The 15391-nt window shown below is 32.1% G+C and overlaps 1 protein-coding gene across 3 annotated transcripts in view; it reads right to left on the bottom strand.

Moving 5' to 3' along the window:
* Positions 1-203: 203 nt before the first annotated feature.
* LOC143058058 (protein AF-9-like) overlaps positions 204-15391 on the bottom strand; it is a 31434-nt gene continuing 16246 nt past the window's right edge. For 2 of the 3 annotated variants that reach the window (XM_076231523.1, XM_076231522.1), the window contains exons 4-6: positions 13019-13196; positions 9514-9737; positions 204-367 (exon numbers count right to left, since the gene is read on the bottom strand). In XM_076231523.1, coding sequence (XP_076087638.1) covers positions 242-367; positions 9514-9737; positions 13019-13196 — 528 coding nt within the window. In that variant the 3' untranslated portion in view covers positions 204-241. Of the gene's footprint in view, positions 368-3976; positions 4056-9513; positions 9738-13018; positions 13197-15391 lie in introns of all 3 variants that reach the window. The other variant, XM_076231524.1, reaches the window with a different exon arrangement.

Raw genomic sequence — 15391 nt, 5'->3', positions numbered from 1 at the left:
TTTTATGATATGACTTTTGAGAAAAAAGATAGACATACAACCAGAAAATTACAACAATGATTAAAAAACAAAATAAAGCAGACAAAAAAAAATGGAAAGAAATATACGAGACTAGAGTCTGGATACTCCACATAAAAAGTTTGATTATCCATTGATAAAAACTACTTATTCTCAGGGGAGGATGCATATATATGTTTTGTTTCTGTGTATGTTGATGAAGTAAAAAATTCTTTTGAGAGGGTTAAAAAAATATAAGAGCACAACTTAGTTCTTTATTTGAAAAAAGGCAAACAAATAGGGTCACTAGTGATGGAACTTTGATCCCTGATATGGTCATCTGGAAGGCTTTATAACTCACTATCTGCAACTGAAAAAAAAAAAATTACTGAAATGTTATTCTGCAGCTGTAATATATATTACCAACATCATGCATATAAAGGTAAGTTTTTTTTCACACAAAAAAATCAATTTAATAAAAAAAAATATGCTAAACCAACATTATTTATACAAAAGCTAACGTTTTATTTCAATAATTTCTGTATGAAATAGCTTTGAAAGTTATTGAAAAACATATAACTTGATATATGTATAGATATTGACATTTATTTTATTAAAATATAGGTATATTGTCCTCTCATCGATTTATTTTTATGTTGAAAAGTTCGCCAGAATAATTTACAGAGTTATGTCCCTTTTGACGTCACTTGAACGTTTGAAAGTAATGACGTACATTAAAAAGTTTGACATTGGGCAACTTCAGAGCGAAAGTTCTACAATGTTCTAGAATTAATCATCTGTATTTTTCTAATATGATTAGCGTTTTCAAATCGGAATCAAGATTATGAAAACTGATATACAATTGGCGTGGCAATATTGGTGAATTTAATAGATGGCGTTGTTTACTTAAAAAGGTTGATCTTAACGATTTTTCGCTTGTTTATTTTAATTTTTTTATTATCTCTGACAAGTATTCACCAGTGTATAGCATTTTTCTTATTCCACGTATTTTCCCCGTTAAAATGAGACCAAAAGGAAATATTTACGTTATGTATACGTACTAGAACTTTACGGAAAACTATAATTTTATATATAAATACTACCGTAGTCAGGTGATCGTCACGTGATTTTTTTTCCAGGGTAAATCAAAACAAAATAAAATATAATTTATTGTTTTATCATAAAATACCACTGATTAGGGGTCTTATTGTTTATTATGCCCAAATAGCTAAAAACAGTACTGAGTGGCCTTAACCATCCCGCGTATCAGAGGGAACATGTGTACTAAGTTTCAAGTGGAAAAATATGTGTCTAAAGACTTGTAATATAAATTGGGAATGTGTCCAGGGGACACAGATGATGCCCCACTGGTGTATCATATAAAGTTATAAAGGGGCATAACTCTAGAATAATTAAAGTAACGCTACCCAAATTTGAATTGTGTGTTAATAAGCATTGTGCATAAGTTTCATAACATTTGGTTGAGGCAAACTAAAGTTAGAGAACGGAAACGACCAATTTAGCATTTTTTCCATGGACACAGATGATGCTTGCATACAACATTATAAAGGGACATAACTTAAAAACAACAAAAGTGATGCTACTAAAATTTGTACTTCATCAGAGTTTTGTGGTAATAAGTATTGTGTATAGGTCTCATAATGTTTAGTTGGGGTAAACATGGTAAACTTAAGTTACAGATCGGAAACTAAAAATTTTGCAATTTTTCGATTTATAAAGGGGCATAACTCGATAACAGTTAAAGTGACGCCACCAAAATTCAACTTGATCTGTGTTTTGTGGTAATGAGCATTGTGTATAAGTTTCATAACATTTGGTTCAGGCAACTTAAGAGAACGGAAACTAAAAAAATGCATTTTGTTTTCCATTTATTAAGGGGCATAACTCTGGAATGGTTAAAGTGACCCTACAAATATTCAACACTTGATCTGTATTTTGTGGTAATAAGCATTGTGTATAAGTTTCATAACATTTGGGAGAGGTAAACTTAAGAAAGAGAACAGAATCAAAACAAATTGCAATTTTTCAATTTATAAACGGGCATAACTCTAGAACAGATAAAGTGACGCCAGCAAAATTCAAACTTGATCTGTGTTTTGTCGTTATAAGCATTATGTATAAGTTTCATAACATTTGGTAGAGGCAAACGTAAGTCAGAGAACGGAAACTAAACATTTTTTTATTTTTTTCATTTATAAAGGAGCATTACTCTAGAACGGTTAGAATGACGCTACCAAAATGTAACTTGATCTGTATTATGTGGTTATTAATATTAATAACATTTGGTTAAGGCAAAGTCAAGTTAGAGAATGGAAACCAATTTTGGGACGTACTGACGGACAAGAGTAAAACTTTATGCTCCCTCCACTACGGCTGAGGCATAAATGACATAGAAATTAACAACTTTAGGTTATTTTCCAATTTTCTGTTGGGAAAAAGGGAAATAACATAATATTTAAAATTGATAAAAATAAAAAATAACTGAATGGTCAACAACTCAACAACAAGAAAAGCTTGAATCGTGAAATTTGAACTTGATCTTCATTTAGTCACACGAAACAACATACCTACATTTATAACTTTGAAAAGATTTCTTCAAAGCATTTTCATGTAAATGAACGGACACTCTTTGGCAGTCAAAAGGCCACCTACCCAACCCCCTAACCCCATTCCAATCCCCCGATCGCCCTAAAGCCCATAGTATATCCCAAAATCAATAACGGATTTTTTTTTCTCGACAATACAGGTGATAAAAAACTATATAAAAATATGTATTTTTAGCAAGTAAAATAAATTGATTCGCTGAGCACAGCTTGATACGACCTCAGAGGTCCAACACTGATCAGTTTTTCAAAAATGGACACAATATTCGCGCTTGATACAGGTCTGAATATGAATTGCAATTAAATATTTGACACATTATACGTTTCTGACACAGAATTACTGTAGTCAAAGAACTCAGAATTGGTTATATGATTTAAATCTATATTCAATTTTTTGCTTTTGTGCAATACACTATGCTGTTGAGAATTGACCTCTCCCCCCCCCCTCCCCCCAAAAAAATTGCTTCCCCCTTTTTTTTGTGGCTTTTGTGCAATACATTATGCTGTTGAAAAAATTTTCATTTTAATTTCTGAAATCTTAAATGAGAAAACAATGTCCGAACCCACAATTTCTTTTTGAGCCCTCCCCCCCCCCCCCCCAATTTTTTAACCTCCTCTCCCCTTCCTTTTTTCCCCCAAAAAAAATATTTCCCTCAAGATATAGTCATTATCTCAATTCAAATTTCTAATGAATTTGCAACCATAATTACCCATTAAATACATCATAAAAATCTTAAAATAGAAAATTACATATTACATAATCATGGTTCAAATTAATATTAATTAATAATACCTTAAATAAATTGGCAGCTTATTGTCTCAATACATTTCTTTATACATAATTTACAAGTAGTGTAAGGGAGGTAAATCCAAACATACACAACATTCTACTTTAAATGTACTGCTTTTAAATTGTCTTATTTGTCCATTTACCAGGAACCCTTGTTTCCCATTTTTTCCCCCCGAAATTCCTAAACGGTTTGAGCCATAACCCCCCAAAATCCAGTCTAACCATCCCTTTTGGTATGGAAACTTGTGGTATAATTTCAGAGAGATTCATACACTTAAACACAAGTTATTGTCTGGAAACTACAAAAATGCTTATTTGGATCCCTTTTTTGGCCCTTAATTCCTAAACAGTTTGGACCATAACCCAAAAAATCAATCATGACCTTTATTTTGTTGTACCAAACCTTGTGTTTAAATTTCATAGATTTCTATCTACTTATACTAAAGTTACTGTCCGGAAACAAACTGTCTTTGGAGGAGGACAACGACAACGTGATACCAATATACGACCGCACGGTCGTATACAAATGAAAAAAAAAACCCATTAAAAAACAAAAAAGAACAACCTTCTAATATAGATGTTGATTGCATCTGTCCAGGCATTTTCTGGTTGAAATCTTCAAGAGCCTGTTTTGATACAACTGTCTATAAAATAAAAGAAATAAGTACTGTAAATTATATAATCTTAGATAAAGTGCAGGAGTCGAAAAACATATACCGTGGATAATTTTATGAAACAAAGTTTGAGGCCACTGGAAAACTTCAATTCATCCATTGGTGGCCTTCGGCTGTTGTCTGCTCTATGGTCGGGTTGTTGTCGCTTTGACACATTCCCAATTTCCTTTCTCAATTTTATCTGATGTTTTGAGTCAACTGAGTTCAAGACAATGAGTGTTAACTGTAATACTGTCAATACTGATCATGAAGATTCATTATAAATTGTGGGGTACTTATCTTTTATGTTCTCAGTGGGTATACGTTAACCAAGTGTTCAGTGATGCAGTTTTCAAATAAAATAGGCTTGTATACAAGTTTGTCAACACTCAGTGATTTCATAGATCTTCAAAAATTCTACTATTCATCAATCCATAAAAATTGGTAACCATGAATTTAAGTGAAACCAAAGTAGTTCATTATAGTTTTTAAAACATATTATCAAAGTTAAATAACAACAACAACAACAACAATACTTTATTCTAAGAGGGTTATATAACTAATCTTCCCTGAGGCCCTCATCATGAGAAATCAAACAAAATGCAAACATATACATTGCATACATTAGACGTATAAAAAGTCAAGTATGATAATAATGTTTAGTACAACTTGATAAAATGTGATGTAAAAAAAATAAACATGATGACATGATCAGTTTTTAATATTATTGATACAGCTAGGTTGATTTCAATAAATGATCTGTTATTTTGTATTTGAAAGATTTCTGTCTGAAACATAATGAAACTTGTTAGTAAGATATGATGGGGCATCATTTTTAATGCACTTAAATGTCATCACTTACTTATGATATTTTATTCTCTGTTCAACTGTCATCCAGTTTAAGTGTTTGAATAAGGGTGAAGAAGGAGCAAATGAGTCTGTTTCTAGCATTAATCTAGCAACCCTCTTTTGTAATTTTAATATCCTTTTTAAACCCTCACTGCTACAACTACTCCACATTATACAACAATAATCAATTAGTGGCAAGATATAACCATTATAGAATAATTTTCTGCAGTCTAGATTTCGAATTTTTTTAATCTTTAATAGTAGATATAGTCTAGATGATATTTTTGAGCAGATCACATCAATTTGGTTTGTCCATGTGAGGGAAGGGTCAATTTTAATGCCTAAAAGACTTTCGCATGTGGAAGATTGTATCACTTGATTGTTAATAGTTAAACAACTCTCATTGTAATGTGGCATTGCTCTTTGCTTCGTTCCAATAATCATATATTCTGTTTTATTTTTATTGATTAACATATTGTTATCATTGCACCATTCCTCTACACCATGTAAATATGCTGCAATACACCTTTTTGCTATACAAATACAAATGTTAGGTGTAATAGTGAGCTACCATTAAGGATGAAATTTAAAATAAAAGAAGAATTGAATTTATATTCAATTAAAGATTACTTGCTGTTGTGCAATACACTGTGCTGTTGTGCAATACTTAGTAAATCTGTTGTCAGACTATAAACAAATAAAGATCAATTAATTCTCAATGTCATATAAGAAATTGATGAAAATGTAAAGGAAGCTTACATCAATAGATATAAACAATTCACCAAAGTTTCATGAGAATTGCTGCCAGCATTTTTGAGTTATTGTCCGAAAACTGGAAAATCCCCCCTTTTTTAATGAATAAAACCCCATAACTCAGAAATATAAAATGGAAAATTTATGTCAATAGTATTAGTTAGATCATATCATAAGGAACGTGTGTACTAAGTTTCAAGTTGAATGGATATTAACTTCATCAAAAACTACCTTGACCAAAAACTTTAACCCTAAACTTGCACTATCATTTTCTATGATCAGTGGACCATGAAATTCAGGTCAAAAGTCTAATTTGGCTTTAAAAATTAGTAAGATCATATCATAAGGAACATATGTGTACTTAGTTTCAAGTTGTCGGATTGGACCTCAACTTCATCAAAAACTACCTTGACCAAAAACTTTAACCTGAAGCGGTACAGCACCAGAAAACATAATGCCCCTCTACTATCGTAGGTGGGGCATAAAAACTTACCATCATAAATTCTGAGTACATCCTTCTGTGCAAGTCTGACAGGTGGAAAATCCCAAATAAAAATATCATCCAATGAGAAGGATGACCTGTGCCCATAAAACCAAGCCTTTATATCATCTATTTAACTTTCTTAAATAAGCAAGAGGCCCTAGGATAAAAAATCCGGGAATGAAGGGGAGGTTGGGAGGGACCTTTAATTTATGATGGTAAGTATTTATATAATAAAATCTGATTTAACTTTAAAAAAGTAACATTGTATGTCAATAAATACGTTAACATCATAAATTTTGAGTAAAATTAAGAATATATAACACAAAGCTGAATCCCTTGAACCAGAAGGTGCAGGAGGAAAACAACTCTTTGTGCGGAAACTAAAGGTCATAAGTAGTACAAACTCTGAGCTTGAGAAGATAAAGACTGCAGATAGTGAAAAATGAAAGAATTTTCAGTCCTACAGAAACCTGCAGACAAGACTTCCTTTAAAGAAGCGTTATTAACAAGAGCCTGAATCACTCATCTGCATTTCAGAGGAGAAGATTTTTAAATGTTAGCAAACTTGATGAACAAATTGTGTAAAATTCTTTAAAGGGCAATAACTCCTTAAGGGGTCAATTGACAATTTTGGTCATATAACTTTTTTGTAGATCTTACTTTCCTGAACATTATTGCTGTTTACAGTTTATATCTAGTCCTAAAAAAAATAATGTTGTGTTTCCGATCACCCCCTTGAAATTTTGAAGGGACGGTAGGTAGGTAGGGATTTTTTTTTTTTTTTTTTTTATATAAAAATACCCCTGAAAAATAACTAAGTCCAAACCTAAAAAAAATTTTCCCCATGGAAATTAGCTTTTTAAACCCAATTCCCCTATTTCAGGACCAAAAGTTTGGGATTGTCAGAGAAAGAAATTGAGAACATGTGGGGCAGATGCATTTATAGGAACATGAACCAAACATCATCCCAAACCTACAGATAGACAAATATATTAATATATTATATACACTGTTCCTTGCAGGACACTTTCTTTTGGCAAAGCATCTGTGGCTTTTCATCAGAATGTCTAAAGCGTTGATTGGCTGACCAGTTTCAGATGGATTAATATCAGATTCATTTTGAAGAAGGGTCTGGCATGAAAATTTGATAAATTTAATTCCAAAAGATTGCATTGTTCATTGTTGTTCCAATTTTCATAGATGTTAGACATTGGATGAATTTCATTGCTAATGTCAAAAAAGGTGTTACTTTCTGTAAAATTTAGAAATATTTTTTTCTCTGCGAAATGGTCACACTTTCTGCGTTGAACATTGAATATGACGCGTTGTGTTGCCATGTTCAAACACTGACAAACGAAAATAACTACTGCGCATGCTCCTGCATATATAATTAGCCAAGAAGATTCCACTTTCCAGTACATTCTAAAAATAAGCCTCGAGTTTAAAATTAGCGTTGTTTTCTTTTGGGGCGATAAAAAGATCGAGGGACTTAGAATTTTTTATTTTCTTTCAGAAAAAACGGTCAGTAGGTATACAAATTATTTTTTTCCCCATATCAGCTTTAAAAACTTGAGTCGGGGGTTTGAAGGACGGTCGTACGGGTGACCGGAAACACAACATTTTTTTTTTTAGGCCCTATCTATAATGATATTCAAAATAAAAACAAAATACTGCAAAATTTCCTTAAAACTACCAATTTAGTGGCAGCAACCCAACATGGGTTGCTCGATTCGTCTGAAAATTTCAGGGCTGATAGATTTTGACAAAGGTAACATTGTTCACTTTGTCAAAATCTATGGTCAGATTTTCTCTAATAGCTTTAGTTTTTGAGATATAAGCCAAAAACTGCATTTGAACCCTATGTTCTATTTTTAGCAATGGCGGCCATGTTTGTCGATGGATCAAAACTTCGGATACTATTTATAAACTAGATACCCTAAGGAACATTTAGTTAAAGTTTGAAGGTATTTGGCCCAGTAGTTGCAGAGGAGAAGATTTTTGAACTAGTTTATGACGACAACAGACGAAGGACGACGACAGACGCCAAGTGATGGCATACGCTCACATGAGCTAACCAGATGCTCTGCAGGGCGGAGCTTTATCCGCAGAGTTCGAACCCTGAACATTAGGGCAAGTATGGACACAACATTCAAGGTTGATACAGCTCTGAATTTAGATTGTGATTAAATAGTTGACACAACACCGGTTTCTGACACATAATGAATGTGGTATAAGAACTTAAACTTAAAAACTTTAAATTTTAAATTGGACATTACCTATTATGGTCCGATATCCAAAATCTAAATACATGGTTAGATTCAGCATTTTAAAGAACCCCAAGGATTCAATTTTTGTTAAAATCAAACTTAGTTTAATTTTGGACCCTTTGGACCTTTAAATGTAGACCAATTTGAAAATGGGACCCAAAATTAAGAATCTACATACACAGTTAGATTCGGCATATCAAAGAACCCCAATTATTCAATTTTTGATGAATTCAAACTAAGTTTAATTTTGAACCCTTTGGGCCCCTTATTCCTAAACTGTTCGGACCAAAACTCAGAAAATCAATCCCAACCTTCCTTTTATGGTCTAAAACTTTGTGTTTAAATTTCATAGATTTCTATTTACTTATACTTAAGTTATGGTGCGAAAACCAAGAAAAATACTCATTTGGGTCCCTTTTGGGCCCCTAATTCCTAATATGTTGGGACTTCAACTCCAAAAATCAATCCCAACCTTCCTTTTGTGTTCATAAACGTTATGTCAAAATTTCATAGATTTCTATTTTCTTATACTAAAGTTATTGTGCGAAAACCAAGAATAATGCTTATTTGGGCCCTTTTTTGGCCATTAACTCCTAAACTGTTGGGACTAAAACTCCCAAAATCAATCCCAACCTTCCTTTAGTGTTCATAAACCTTGTGTCAAAACTTCTTAGATTTCTATTTACTTAAACTAAAGTTATAGTGCGAAAACCAAGAAAATGCTTATTTGGGCCCTTTTTGGCCCCTAATTCCCAAACTGTTGGGACCAAAACTTCCAAAATCAATCTCAACTTTCCTTGTATGGTCATAAACCTTGTGTTTAAATTTACTAGATTTCTATTCACTTAAACTAAAGTTATAGTGCGAAAACCAAAAGTCTTCGGACGCGGACAAGAATGACGACAATGCCAACATGATACCAATATTTTTCATTTTTTGTGGTCATAAAAAATAAAAAGACAAACAAACAAACAACAGTACACAAAACACAACTTGGAAAACTTATGACTTAGCATCCCAACACCACCAATAACTGGGGGTGATCTCAGGTGCTTTGGAAGGGCAAATAAAGACTTAGTATGTACAATGTACTTACACCTCCTGATTTCAGTAGTTTTTTCTTAAATTCATCTGTTGGATTCTGGAATGTTAATTTCTCACATCGTATGTGATTAACTGGTGAATCATCAAATTTAAGATACAGGTCATACTGAAATCTAATTTTTTTTGTTTCCTCCTTATTTTTGAAATAAATGTCTATTGGCAATGTGAATCCTGCATAACCACTTTCTGCCACTTGGTATGGTGGGGCAACTACAGCTGAAATAAACAAGTTTTCGCATTTTTATATTGCAAACACGGATTTTACAGGGGTATTTTGTGAAGATATCAACATAAATCCAAAAACAGTCCATGAATATTACAAAGCTTTACTATTTTGTATAAAAAAAATAAACATGGCAAAAGGTGATGTGATTTATATATGTCAATATGAAGGTAAGTTCCAGCTAGAGGCTCTCTGGGTCTCAATTGCAAGAGCATGTGTCACTCACCTGTTTTTCTTCGATTTTGGAAATCATGTAAAAATAGATTTAAATCATAACAAATGCCCTAATAATGATTAAAGCCAAATTTGTACAGTCTTCTAGCATAATTTTTGTCTTGGCCTAACTTTATTTCATTTATATTTCTGATTAAAAACTACCTCCATCAGCATTAATTTTTTTTTAACAAGAATGTGTCCAAAGTACACGGATGCCCCACTCGCACTATCATTTTCCATGTTCTATGGACCGTGAAATTGGGTAAAAAATATAATTAGGCATTAAAATTAGAAAGATAATATCACAGGGAACATGTGTACTAAGTTTAAAGTTGATTGGACTTCAACTTCATCAAAAACTACCTTGACCAAAAACTTTAACCTGAAACTTGCACTTTCATTTTCTATGTTCAGTGGACCGTGAAATTGGGGTCAAAAGTTTAATTTGGCTTTAAAATTAGAAAGATCATATCATAAGGAACATGTGTACTAAGTTTCAAGTTGATTGGACTTCAACTTCATCAAAAACTACCTTCACCAAAAACTTTAACCTGAAACTTGCACTTTCATTTTCTATGTTCAGTGGACCCTGAAATTGGGGTCAAAAGTTTAATTTGGCTTTAAAATTAGAAAGATCATATCATAAGGAACATGTGTACTAAGTTTCAAGTTGATTGGACTTCAACTTCATCAAAAACTACCTTGACCAAAAACTTTAACCTGAAACTTGCACTTTCATTTTCTATGTTCAGTGGACCGTGAAATTGGGGTCAAAAGTTTAATTTGGCTTTAAAATTAGAAAGATCATATCATAAGGAACATGTGTACTAAGTTTCAAGTTGATTGGACTTCAACTTCATCAAAAACTACCTTGACCAAAAACTTTAACCTGAAGCGGGACAGACGGACGGACGGACAGACGGACGAACGGACGCACAGATCAGAAAACATAATGCCCCTCTACTATCGTAGGTGGGGCATAATAAAAATCTTAGGGTTATATTGCACAATTCTTTGTAAGAAATTATAGTCATTGCAATGCAATTACACCATGTACATTGTTATTATTACATATTATTTGATAGAATAATACATGCATGTATATTTACATGTATTATATGCAAATATACTACATGTACATAAATTGACCTACTTGTTCTATGATTTCAATAATATATTGTTACTTGACATTTAATCATCAATTTATATGTAGAAAGTAATATATCCACAAGTAATCCTTTTTACTTAATAAATATTTAAGAACAATTCAGTTTAACTTAAATATTTGTTGTAATATAGTTACATGTATTTGTACATGTTTCATTTATTTTAAATGAATGCCTGTAAACAGTAACTAAAACTGTTAATAAAATGGAACCATTTCTTAATGTCCCTAAGCACTGCTACTTCAGCATTGTTCAATGTGTTGATAAATATTTCATAATAAAATTAAAGTTCCTTACAAAACTGATATAATGTAAACATCATTGTTAGATTAACATGGTGAATGATGGTCATGGATGAATTGATCAGTGGCAAATTTTACATTCATATCAGGAAGAGAACAATAGGATAGTATAATACATAGGAGAGCTACAATGTATAGCTACCATTGGATTTTTAGGGGGGCGGGGGGGGGGGGGGGGATTAAATAGTTGACACAGAATAGGTTTCCGACACAAAATAAATGTGGTCTAAGAATTAAAAAAAATAAAATTGGAAATTTACCTTTTATGGTTCAATATCCAAAATCTAAATACATGGTTAGATTCAGCATATCAAAGAACCCCAAAGAATTCAATTTTATATGAAATCAAATAAAGTTCAATTTTGGACGCTTTAGAACTCAATGTGGACCAATTTGATAAAGGGGCTCAAATATCAAAAATCTAATTACATGCTTAGATTCAGCATATCAAACATGTTAAAGAACCCAAAGAATTCATTTTTTGTTGAAATCAAACAAAGTTTAATTTTAAACCATTTGGACCTTAATGTAGACCAATTTGAAAACGGGACCAAGAATTAAGAATCTAAATACATGGTTAGATTCGGCATATCAAAGGACCGAAAATTCAATTTTTGATGAAATCAATTTTTTTTTATTTTGGACCCTTTTGGCCCCTAATTCCTCAACCTTGCCCTTGAGTAGTTATAAACCTTGTGTTAAAATTTGATTGATTTCTATTTACTTATACTTAAGTTATTATCCAGAAATCATCCGTCTTCGGACGAAGCCGACGAATACACCGACGTGATACCAATATACGACCAATTTTTTTTTATTTTTGCGGTCGTATAAAAACTCCTTATAATCAGCCTTTTTTCAAATTTCATCCTAGCCAAACCAAACCATCCCAAAAAAAATCTTTGCATGAAATAAGTCTCCCAAGGAAAAGTTTGTTGCTAATGGAGACCAAATTTTCCCTGCAAAAAACATTATGGTACCTTCTTTCAAAGAGCAGCACCATCCTTAATTCACCATGCATAGTAAAATAAGGGATGGTTAACTTAAGGATACAATATTGTCTTAACTGATGATGTCATTTAATATTCATTATATATGTGTTAGTACAAAATGTATATATATATAGTCGACATTTTAATGGGGGTTTCTACAGACCTGTGATATTTTTCCTTAGCGATCTACATTTTGTACTTACTGTGATATCGATGACAGGATTGTTTTAAGTGTGAAAAACACCACGTATTGTATTATACACATTTATAATGTACTAAGGCTAGTCCTTGAGTCATTGGCCTAATTGTGAGTCAAAAGATGCATCAAGATTGTAATTTGTTGCAACAACTGAGTTCAGATATCTTCATCTTATAGCAAAAGTTGAATAAAAAAATTTGTGACTTGATTTTTCTTTTCTAGTTATTTTCTTTCATGGAGCCTGAAGAATTTAACTAGTATATAGCAATAAAATTTTACTTTTGTTTTTAGATATGGCAAAAAATTCTTGAATCCTTAGTAAAAGCCCTGTATGTGACATTATTTCTTGTTACATTGTATCTTAAAAACATTTATACATCTAATTATATATAAACATACCTCTTTTATGATCTGGAAAACTATGATGTAGATTAAAAACAACCTTTTCGACAAAATTTGAAATGTTGCACCCCTCTGGTCCTCTGACATAAACAGTCCAATCATGTGTGAACCCTCCTTGTGATGGTGGATCTCTTTGAGAGGCTCGATGACCAAGTTCAATCTTAACTTGAACAGACTAAAATGACAAGATATATATATATAGATATATAATGAAATACTATTTTTTTAATAAATTATCTGACATGTCCTGATTTAAGTTAAGATTTTTGTATGACAAGCCAATAACTGATAAGTTGGTGAACAGTTTATGGTGAGAGCAAACTTCATGAAAACGTTTGATGCATAGATTAAAATAAGTTTTGTGCAGGAAATCTATCCAACATAAGTGATTTGTCTCAGTCTGAACTACAATTGAAGATACTACAAAGGCACTTTGTCGAATTTCAAACATTGAAACCCCTCACAAACCTCAAAAGAGTGACTAAAAAATACATGTAACAAAGGGACTTTCAAACTCGAAAGTCGAAAATAAACTGACAACACCATAGGGCTAAAAAAGAAACCAACAGACAAACATCAGTACACAAAACACAACAAAGAAAACCAAAGACCATGAAGACTGAGCAACACAAACCCCACCAAAAACTCGGGGTGATCTCCAGTAATAAAATTAACGGTACCAATTTTCGACAATACATGTCTCTTCAGTGATGCTCGTGTAGTAAATGTACTTGTAACTACAATGTACATGTACACAAATGAAGGTGTAGTAAATGACATTGGGAAAAAAATGTTTATAAATGTATGCATAGTGATACATACTGAGATTGTATCTTTACACTAATAAACAGGTTCACACTCACTGTCCCTTGAACTGTTTTTTTTTACATGTACATGTATAATCAATGCAACCCAATCTGATTATTACATGAAGTCAAGAAGAGCCAGTGAAATGGGTAATTGCAACCTTCAAATCCAAATTGGACAACTGGCTGAACTGCAATTTTTCATACACAGTACTGTTATTTCCAGTTTCCACATTAATTATGAAATGAAATATATTCAAAATATTTATAGGGAAAAATACTGCCTTCTTCCAATTTTAAAAACAAGCTGCAGTTTTCTTCTAATGTAATATTGTTTACAATTTTAATACATGCAAACACCTTATCAATAAACAATTTTAGTTACATGGATGGTTTAACCTTAGTGTTTACATGTACCTTGATATTTTACAAAAAGAAGCTCCGCAGGGTGCAGCTTTATATGACCGCAGAGGTTGAACCCTGAACGGTTGAGGCAAGTATGGACAAAACATTCAAGCTGGATTCAGCTCTAAATTTGGATTGTGATTAAATAGTTGACACAGCATAGGTTTCTGACACAGAATGAATGTGGTCTAACAAACTTAAAATTTGTTTTTTGCCTTTGAGCAATTCACTATGCTGTTGAATATTAATCCTCTCAAAAAAATGTTTGAAGAAATTTTCTTTTTATTTATGATATCTGAAATGAGAAAAATTGCCCCCCCCCCCCAATCTTTTTTTCACATCTCCCTCTCCCTTTTTCCAAAACTGATCTCAATTCAAATTTCTAATGGAGTTTGCAACAATAACAACTCATTTAAATACATCAAAAAATATTAAAATGTAAAAAAAAGTGCTTGTTATTACTGATTGGTAAAGATTGTTTTAATTTTTCAGTTGGTAGTAAAAGTGTATATTGTACAAAAACTATGATTTAAGTTGATTCAACTACTATTCTGGACAAAGAAAGATAACTCCAATTGAAAATACTTGCTATTGCACAATATTGTGCAATTGAAGATTTCTTGCTATTGCACAATACTGTGCAATTGAAAATTTCTTGCTATTGCACAATACTGTGCAATTGAAGATTTCTTGCTATTGCTGAATATTGTGCAATTGAAAATTTCTTGCTATTGCACAATACTTAATATAATAATTTTGGATCCTGATTTGGACCAACTTGTAAACTGGGCCCATAATCAAAAATCTAAGTACAGGTTTAGATTCACAATATAAAGAAGCCCAATAATTCAATTTTTGTTAAAATCAAACTTAGTTTAATTTTGGACCCTTTGGAATTAAATGTAGACCAATTTACTCATATTAAAGTTATGGTGCGAAAACCAAGAAAAATGCTTATTTGGGCCCTTTTTGGCCCCTAATTCCTAAACTGTTGGGATCTCAACTCCCAAAATCAATCTCAACCTTCCTTCTGTGTTAATAAACCTTGTGTTTAAATTTCATTGATTTCTATTTACTTACACTAAAGTTATTGTGCGAAAAACAAGAATAATGCTTATTTGGGCCCTTTGTTGGCCCCTAATTCCTAAACAGTTGGAAC

This window comes from Mytilus galloprovincialis, chromosome 14, assembly GCF_965363235.1.
Source record: "Mytilus galloprovincialis chromosome 14, xbMytGall1.hap1.1, whole genome shotgun sequence".
In the NCBI taxonomy this organism is placed as follows: domain Eukaryota; kingdom Metazoa; phylum Mollusca; class Bivalvia; order Mytilida; family Mytilidae; genus Mytilus; species Mytilus galloprovincialis.
This window is presented reverse-complemented; position numbering and strand designations above follow the sequence as displayed.